Source organism: Hippopotamus amphibius, chromosome 14 (assembly GCF_030028045.1).
Source record: "Hippopotamus amphibius kiboko isolate mHipAmp2 chromosome 14, mHipAmp2.hap2, whole genome shotgun sequence".
Classification (NCBI taxonomy): domain Eukaryota; kingdom Metazoa; phylum Chordata; class Mammalia; order Artiodactyla; family Hippopotamidae; genus Hippopotamus; species Hippopotamus amphibius.
Window position 1 is genome coordinate 61,289,153 of NC_080199.1, and position 9,544 is coordinate 61,298,696.

The 9,544-nt window shown below is 37.7% G+C and overlaps 1 protein-coding gene across 6 annotated transcripts in view; it reads left to right on the forward strand.

The window, feature by feature from the left end:
• NUDT15 (nudix hydrolase 15) overlaps positions 1-9,544 on the forward strand; it is a 54,841-nt gene that overhangs the window by 43,386 nt on the left and 1,911 nt on the right. For 4 of the 6 annotated variants that reach the window (XM_057707282.1, XM_057707283.1, XM_057707280.1 and 1 more), the window contains one exon: positions 32-203. In XM_057707282.1, coding sequence (XP_057563265.1) covers positions 32-192 — 161 coding nt within the window. In that variant the 3' untranslated portion in view covers positions 193-203. Of the gene's footprint in view, positions 1-31; positions 204-9,391; positions 9,487-9,544 lie in introns of those variants that run through there. The other 2 variants (XR_009048997.1, XR_009048998.1) reach the window with 1 other exon arrangement.

Here is a 9,544-nt window from a genome sequence, read left to right on the forward strand (position 1 = left end):
AAGAAATTGCTTTGATATCTTTCTTTTTTAGGTTGGGAGTGGGTTCCTTGGGAAGAACTTCCTCCTCTGGACCAGCTTTTCTGGGGACTACGTTGTTTAAAGGAACAAAGCTACGATCCATTTAAAGAAGATTTGGATCATCTGGTAGGATATAAAGGCAATCACCTGGAGGTGAACAAGGAGCATCCCTGATTTTGTTTTGGATGGGTTGGCCAAAAAGTTTATTAGGTTTTCCTATCACATGGCCCTAGTAGTGCTTTGTTGTCTTTAACTTAATTCGAAACAACTTTGTTAGATTGTATTGTGACGGCTCTTATATCAGCATGCATTAAAAAAAAACACTTATCAAAATTGGTGATTTTTTGTGTAGACGTTTTAATGTTGAAGATGGAAGAAAAAAAGCAACATTTTCGGCATATTATGCTTGACTATTTTAAGAAAGGTAAAAATGCAACTGAAACGCAAAAAAAGATTTGCGCAGTGTATGGAGAAGGTGCTGTGACTGAGCGAACGTGTCAAAAGTGGTTTGCAAAGTTTCGTGCTGGAGATTTCTCACTGGACGATGCTCCACGGTCAGGTAGACCAGTTGAAGTTGATAGTGATCAAATTGAGACATTAATTGAGAGCAACCGACGTTATACTACTCGGGAGATAGCCGACATACTCAAAATATCCAAATCAAGTGTTGAAAATCATTTGCACCAGCTTGGTTATGTGAATCGCTTTGATGTTTGGGTTCCACATAAGTTAAGCGAAAAAAACCTTCTTGACCGTATTTCTGCATGTGATTCTCTACTGAAACGTAACGAAAATGTTCCATTTTTAAAACAAATTGTGATGGGCTATGAAAAGTGGATACTGTACAATAACGTGGAACGAAAGAGGTCATGGGGCAAGCGAAATGAACCACCACCAACCACACCAAAGGCCGGTCTTTATCCAAAGAAGGTGATGTTGTGTATATGGTGGGATTGGAAAGGAGTCATCTATTATGAGCTCCTTCCGGAAAACCAAACAATTAATTCCAACAAGTATTGCTCCCAGTTAGACCAACTGAAAGCAGCACTCGATGAAAAGCGTCCGGAATTAGTCAACAGAAAACACATCATCTTCCATCAGGATACCACAAGACCGCATGTTTCTTTGATGACCAGGCAAAAATTGTTACAGCTTGGCTGGGAAGTTCTGATTCCTCCTCCGTATTCACCAGACATTGCACCTTCGGATTTCCATTTATTTCGGTCTTTACAAAATTCTCTTAATGGAAAAAATTTCAATTCCCTGGAAGACTGTAAAAGACACCTGGAACAGTTCTTTGCTCAAAAAGATAAAAAGTTTTGGGAAGATGGAATTATGAAGTTGCCTGAAAAATGGCAGAAGGTAGTGGAACAAAAGGGTGAATATGTTGTTCAGTGAAGTTCTTGGCGAAAATAAAAAAATGTGTCTTTTACTTAAAAGCTGAAGGAACTTTTTGGTCAACTCATACATAAAAGGCAAAATAAGGTCCTGTTAAAGAATGGAAAATATCTACATTTCAGGACAATTCCATCTTATCTGAGAAGTCCCACATGATTGCCAGTTTATTTGGAGTCTCTTAATATATCCAACACCCTTTCAGCCAGTACTTGTGAAAAATTTTCAGGGATTGTGTCATGAATTGTATTTCAGACTCAGAAGATGTGATGAATGGCGATGCTGCAGTAACTCTGCTTTCCGTGTTTCTCTGTGGTGGTGACTGTGCTGTCTGTCATTGCTGGGGTGCGTGGAGCAGAGGGCAGAGTTTGTCTCAGTGTTTCAGTTCTAATAGAGATCCTACTTCCAGTGCCAACACAGTATCCCCGTTGCAGAATTTATCACATTTGTTGATTTCCCTCTTCTGTTTTATTTAAAACAAAAATTTTTTTGGTAATATATTGTGACAGTCCCTACAACTAGAGCAAACAGGACAGGTCTTTAGGGTGTATCTCCCAGATTTCTGATTAAGGAACCTAAACCAAGGGGAGTTAGACAAACCATCCAGGGTCTGTATCCCATCACTAACAGGCCTGTCATTTTGGATCTCTCAGTTGATCTCTCTGAGATTCAGCTTCCTTATGTGTGAAATTCAATCAGGCTAGGGCAGTGGTTCTCAAAGTGTGGCATAAGTCCTCAAGACCCTTTCAGGTTTCTTCAGGGTTAAAGCTGTTCTTGTTGTACAAAGACTTCATTTGCCTTTTTCATTCTCATTCTTTCCTGAATGTACAGAGGAGTTTTCCAGAGGCTGCATGTTGTGTGATACTGTAGCAGACTGAATGCAAAGCAGATATGAGAATCTAGCTCTTCTGTTAAGCTAGACATGAAAGAAATAAACAAAAATGTAAAACAATGTCACTCTTCTCACTGGTTTGGTTTTTTTTTTTAAGAAAAATAGCTATATTTTTTATATAAATTATGTTAACATATAACGGTTTTGTTATGGGTTTTTGTTATTTGTAAATAAATTAATAAAAGAATTCTTAAAATTTCTTGGTTTTAATTCCTAACATACTATCACTAGATAAAATCCTACAAAAACAAAAACTCTTTGGGGTCCTTAGTAATTTCTTTTTTTAACGAAGTATAGTTGTTTACAATGTTGTCTTAATTTTAGGTATACAGTAAAGTGATTCAGATATATATTAATATATATACACACACACATATATATATATTCCTTTTTAAATTCTTTTCCATTATAGGTTATTACAAGATGTTGAATATAGTTCCCTGTACTGTACAGTAGGTCCTTGTGATTTACCTGTTTTATATATGTGTGTATTTGTTCATCTCAAACTCCTTATTTATCCCTTCCCTATTTCCCCTTTGGTAATCATAAGTTTTTTTTTTTCCTATGTCTGTTTCTGTTTTGTAAATAAGTTCATTTGTATCATTTTTTTTAGATTCTACAGATCAGTGATATATGATATTTGTATTTCTCTGTCTGACTTCACTTAGTATGGGAATGTCTGGTTTCATCCATGTTGCTACAAATGGCATTATTTCATCCTTTTTTAAGGTTGAGTAATATTCCATTGTATATGTGCCACAGCTTCTTTATCCATTCCTCTGTCAATGACACTTAGGTTGCTTTCCTGTCTCGGCTATTGTAAATAGTGCTGCAATGAACACTGGGGTGTATGTGTCTTTTCAAATTCATTTTCATCTTTTCCAGATAGCTGCCCAGGAGTGGGATAGCTGGATCATATGGTAACTCTATTTTTAGTTTTTTGAGGAACCTCCATACTGTTCTCCATAGTGGCTGCATGAATGTACGTTCCCACCAACAGTGTAGGAGGGTTCCCTTTACTCCACACCCTCCTCAGCATTTATTATTTGTAGACTTTTCGATGATGGCCATTCTGACTGGTGTGAGGTGATATTGTAGTTTTTATTTGCATTTCTCTAATAATTAGCGATGTTGAGCATCTTTTCATGTGCCTCTTGGCCATCTGTATGTCTTTGGGGAAATGCCTATTAAGTCTTCTGCCCATTTTCTGATTGGGTTGTTTGTTTTTTTGATACTGAGCTGTATGAGCTGTTTATGTATTTTGGAAATTAAGCCCTCGTCAGTCGCATCATTTGCAAATATTTTCTCTCATTCTATAGGTTGTTGTTTTGTTTGTAGTTTCCTTTGCTGTGCAAAAACTTATAAGTTTGATTAGGTCCCATTTGCCTATTTTTGCTTTTTATCTCTTTTGCCTTGGGAGACTGACCTAAGAAAAATATTGGTACAATTTATGTCAGAGAGTTTTGCCTATGTTCTCTTCTAGGAGTTTTATGGTGTCATGTCTTATTTAAGTCTTTAAGCCATTTTTAGTTTATTTTTGTATATGGTGAGAGGGAGTGTTCTAACTTAATTGATTTACATGTGGCTTTCCAACTTTTCCAACACTGCCTGCTGAAGAGACTGTCTTTTCTCCATTGTGTATTTCTTGCCTCCTTTGTCAAAGATTAATTGAACATAGGTGTGTGGGTTCATTTCTGGGCTCTCCGTTCTGTTCCATTGATCCATATGTCTGTTTTTGTATCAATACCACACTGTTTTTCCAGCTTTGTTCTTCTTCCTCAGGATTGTTTTGGCAATTCTGGGTCTTTTGTGGTTTCATATAAATTTTAGGATTATTTGTTCTGGTTCTGTGAAAAATGCTTGAGTAATTTGATAGAGATTGCATTAAATCTGTGGATTGCTTTCGGTAGTATGCCCTTTTTAATAATATTCTTCCAATCCGAGAGCATGGGATATTTTTCCTTTTTTTTGAATCATTTTCAGTTTTGTATATCAGTGTTTTATAGTTCTCAGCACATAAGTCACCTCCTTGGTCAAGTTTATTCCTAGGTGTTTTTTTTTTACACAGTTTTAAAAGGGATTGTTTTTTCACTTTTCTCTTTCTGATATTTCATTGTTAGTGTAAAGAAATGCAACAGAATTATGTATATTAATCTAGTATGCTGCTACCTTGCTGAATTTGTTCATCAGCTCTAATAGTTTTTGTGTTGAGTCTTTAGGTCCTTAGTAATTTTTAAGAGTGTAATGGGATCCAAAACCAAAAAGTTTAAGGACTTCTGGATTAGACCATAAACTCACATCCTTTATGAATCCATTTCTGCAAAATTCCTCGCTTCTCCTAGATCTGGTTACATTTGACTTTTGCCCTTTCAAAAGACTCAAGTACTATTGTAATATGTGTTAAAAAACAATCTTTCTCCAATGAATGAAGATCATTTTTAAAGTTGTTTTCTTTTTTTGAATATTTATTTATGTATTTGGCTGCGTTGGGTCTTAGTTGCCGCACACGGGATCTTCACTGCGGTATGCAGGATCTTTTGCGGTGTGGGCTTCTCTCTGGTTGTGGTGTGGGGGCTCTATAGTTGCAGCACTCAGGCTCTCTAGTTGTGGCATGCAGGCTTAGTTGCCCAGCAGCATGTGGGACTTTAGTCTCCCGACCAGGGATTGAACACACGTCCCCTGCATCGGAAGGGAAATTCCCTTAACCACTGGACCACCAGGGAAATCCCTAAAGTTGTTTTCTTATTAATTGCTTATTTTTCAGAATTATATGTGCATATTGCATAGTTTACCATTTACAAATCTCATTTTCTATTTTATTTTAACATACTTTTTTTAGAGTGTGAGAGGAGCTCAAGCAAAATTAGTGTATATTCCTTGAACTTAAGAGTTTCACACAATTTTTCCTACCCGTTTGATTACTCCTCATCCTTCTGTTGCTTGCTCGTTAGTTTTACTCCCTTCCTCAGCTGACTTAATCCCTGTTTGTCCTGGCTCCTGCCTAAATGGTAGACATGGGAGGCTTGATAAGAACCCAGGCAAGCCTGGTGGATGAAACCCCTCCATAGCTCTATCCCAAGTGTAGGTGATTGGGAATTCATTGAGATATGTCTTTATGCTAGTACTTATCCAAGCAGGTGTTTTATAGCTTCAGAAACTTATCACAAATCTATAGTTTTTTCCGTATCTGCTACTTTTTAGTAGACAGACTCATTAGGCGCTTGTGAGGTTTTCCATTTGTTTGTTTTAAATCCACCAAATTAGATATGAAGGTTTATTTCAATGGAAAGAAAAAAATCAACCTGGGCTCTTATTTATAATAAAAAGTAAAAAAGATATGTTTCATATTAGAGGGGGATTGCTCTTATCCAGCACCTAATATGCTTGGTGGCATCCAATAATCACTCTAAATATTTCTCTAAAAGAGCGAATGACCAGAGCAGGATTTAGAGATCTTAAGTAAGCAGTTCTTAAATGGTTTGAGAATTGCCTTCAATAGAAAAAACTAATACTGACTACTAGCAATATTCTCGTAAAATGAAATGTCTACACCTCACTCTGCCAGGACACTGGTGAGTCTGAAATAGCTCTTCATAGATTTGCTAAATCAAGCTCCGACGTGTCCTCTGTCCCAAGATAGTCAAGTGCTCCTACACTGACCCTCGCAACATCCAAGCAGAGGTCTGCCCAGTGGAGCATGACGTGCATTCATCCTCCCTGAGATCCACTTGGAAGAGGCAGTACATGGTTATCTGGACTGCCAGCTTTCCAAGTAAGGCAAGTGTACTTTCAGATGAAATATTCTTTTATTTGGGGCCTCAAGAATCATTTAGGGATCGTGGAGAAGGAAAGCTCAGGGAGTGATCTGTAAGGGAGAAAATGGTCTTCCAACATAAAATCAGTCATTTATTGATGCTGCGTCTCGTTTATTTTTAGATTAGATTATTTATGTTGTAGTTAGAAATCAGCGTTGCACTTGAGTAGTGCTTGTGAAAAATGCAAATTAAAAATGGCAATATGCATTGACTGAGTGGTATGTACCAAGCTTTCCATTTTATGTACTTCAGAAAATTGAACTTGTAAGTTAAGGCCCTCCGTAAACATTTAATTTGCATCTACTGTGTGCCAAATGCTGTGATAGATGCTTAATAATATTTACACTGTAAACTGAATCTATCACACTTCCTTAATGCCAAATTCCCATTCTAGATTTCCCATTTTTATGTTTAAAATCTTTAAGTATTTGGCTTTTTGCATAGTCACTTAATAGCTTTATATGCACTAATGTATATCACTCATTTTATTTATCAGAACACTTTATGGGCAAAAGGAACAAAGCAGCAAGCAAGCCAAGCTTTTCACCAGCTTCAGTTTGACCTGGTGTTCTGTCCTCAAGTCTTTCGTTTTTCTTTACAGATTCACTTTCCACCTGTTGTTTGATGACTCCCCAAACGACATTATCTTCAGCTCAAACCTTTTTCCTGAGCTCCAGTCATCCCTGTTTGATTTTCCCTGTCCTTCTAACTTGATATGTTCCAAACTGAATTTCCTCTTGTATTCCTCACAGGGAATGCCTCTACCATCTGCTTTAGTTTCCCTTTCCCCACATAAAGCAGTCTGTCTCGTCCATTCTGTTTCTTTCATGTCTGTTGAATCCATCCGTATCACATTGTCCTGGTTGCCTCTCCCCTGGTCCAGGTCTTCATTATCTTTTCTCCAGTGCCTGCAGCTTTACTCTCAGATTGATTGATTGATTGAGAGAAAATACACAACATAAAATTTACCATCTTAACCCTCTGACTTTGACAGTAACTCCTAGAATGACTTCCCAGAATCTTAAATGTGGTCGTGTTTCGTCTTCTCAGACTTCTTGAGAAGTTCCCCATTGCCTGTATGATAAAATCCTTAACTTGACATGCAAGGTCTTTCCTAATTTCTCTATAGTAACTTTCCCATCATACCCACATCACTTTTTCACTGTACTATGTATTCTTTCTTTTGTGCTTCCTCAAGTGTACCATACCTCACCAGTGTCTGCAGCTCCTTGTGAACTGAAGGTCACTCCCACCCTCAGTCAGCCTCAACGAAACCTTACCAGTTTTTCATACCTCACTTCAAGGGTCCCTTCCTCTGTGAAGCCGTCTAGACTCAACCAAGCTGGCTTTTCCACCACACCTTACACTGTTTCTACTGCAGCTTAACTTTAGTGGTGGCTTTTGAATGTGAGGCTCGAGGCTTAAGTGATATGTGACACTTGTGTTCTTCTAAAGTCATCCACTTTTGCCTTCTTGTATAACTTGGCTTAATTTCCAGTGGGTTGTAGTCACTCCCATGGTATTTGTGAAGTAATAGATTCTGCAGATAAAATGCTCCTAAATCAGCCTTCTCCTTAAAAATGGCTGAAAATAGGTGCTCATTTACAGTGCACAGTTTACATAAGCACTGTTTGTATGAATGAAGAGGAAACATGCCCACATTTCAGGGATCAAGTGTGACTCAGAGTATTTGCTGTGGGTGAGCACCACCGTTGATTATTTGCAGGTTCGGTTCAATGCCTGTAAACTGCAGCACACGTCATGCTGTGTTCTGTTGATTGCTTGCCTCAGGGAAAGTAAACTCCTTCAGACTGGAGACTGTCTTTCTATTATACACCCTGCAGCCAGTGGTAACTGGGAGTACTCAGTGCCCAGTGTGTGCTGGTTGAGTGAAAAACTGACTTTCTAGTATTTCTTAACTAGTCCTTGTCCTGGGCTGGAACAAGATGAGTAGTACTGAGTATACCCAGAGAAGGGAATGAAAATTCTGTGTTCCAGGTATTTGTAGGGACATAAAGGAGAGCTGTTTCTATAGGTGTAGGGGGAGAGAAGCTCAAGTCTGAAATAGAAGTTGCCGCCCTGCAGGTTAAAGACCTGCACAAAGTCCAAAACCAGTTGGGGAAGCTGAAACCCAAACTTCCGTTCAGTAACAGTGAGGAATAATGAGGACAAATTACTGTGTTGTTGGGGAAATCGCTAAATAATGTGTATGTGAAATGTGCCTTAAAATGAAAGTTTAATGTGCTTAATTTATAAGGTGCCTCCTCAGATCTTGTTGGGGGTATTGTAGAACATACGTAAGTCCTATTAACTTTGTAGAATATTTTTAAAAATCCAAATTCTGAGATACATTTAATTTAAACCAAGGGTTTTGGATGAGCAGTTGTAGAGCTGTACAGATAAATGCCAAGTAAGCAGGCACACAGCAGTTTGATTTCTTTGAGGTATGTGTGAAATTCCCACTTGTTTTCCAATCCGGTGATCCATCAATACTCATAAGGAATCTGTGTGTTCCTTAGTCCTATCTTTCCATCTTATCTTGTTATGTTCTTTGTCTGTGATGGTTTGTAAGTGAAAACCTAAGATTCTTGAATTGTAAATGGCAGTGACTGACAAGGACCTTACAGGCTTTAGGGCTCCAGTACTTAGATTTGGATGTGAAGGCCTCCCAGAGATTCCCACTTAAAAGGTAAGAAGCAGGTTCTTGTACCTGCCTTCTAACAGCCACCCCAGTGATTTGGATATGCTTGGCTTGTGGCCACACTTTGAGAAATAGCACTTTCGAGACAGTTTAAAATGTAACCAATTGCCATTGTGCTTTGCACAACTCTAACATCCTTAATGTGGGGTATGCTTTTTTTTTTTCTTTCAATCTTCTCATTTTTTTTTTAAAACAAAATGTATATAATATGTTTGTTTTTTAAGATGTTAACTAATATGATCTCTGGGTAGAATGCTAATTTCATTGTGTTCCTTTGTGCTGTACCATATTTGCTAAATGTTCCACAAAAGATCAAGAAAAAAGAGTAAAAGGTGCAATACTGTCTGAAACTGACAAATCAAAATATAGCTGTATAAGCATATTATCTAAACATGGAGGTTAACCACTAGAAGTTAAAAGTGATTCCTTCTGGGACCTGCAATAGAGGGAAGGTGAAGGCCAAAGAGTGTTTTCCATTCTAGAACTTTTCATACAATTTGTTATGTTTGTTATGACATTAAGTTTTCAATTATTAAAAAAAAAAAACTACTTCATTTTATTTCTTCTAAGAATGGCAGTGTGTGCCTTTGAGAAACCTACCAAGTTGGGATTCCTGGTTCAGATGCATATATTACAGCATGTTCACTCATCCTCCAAATGCTAAGGTATGTACAAAGTGCAACTGGATTTACAGAAATATTCCACCTACACCGAAAGTATATT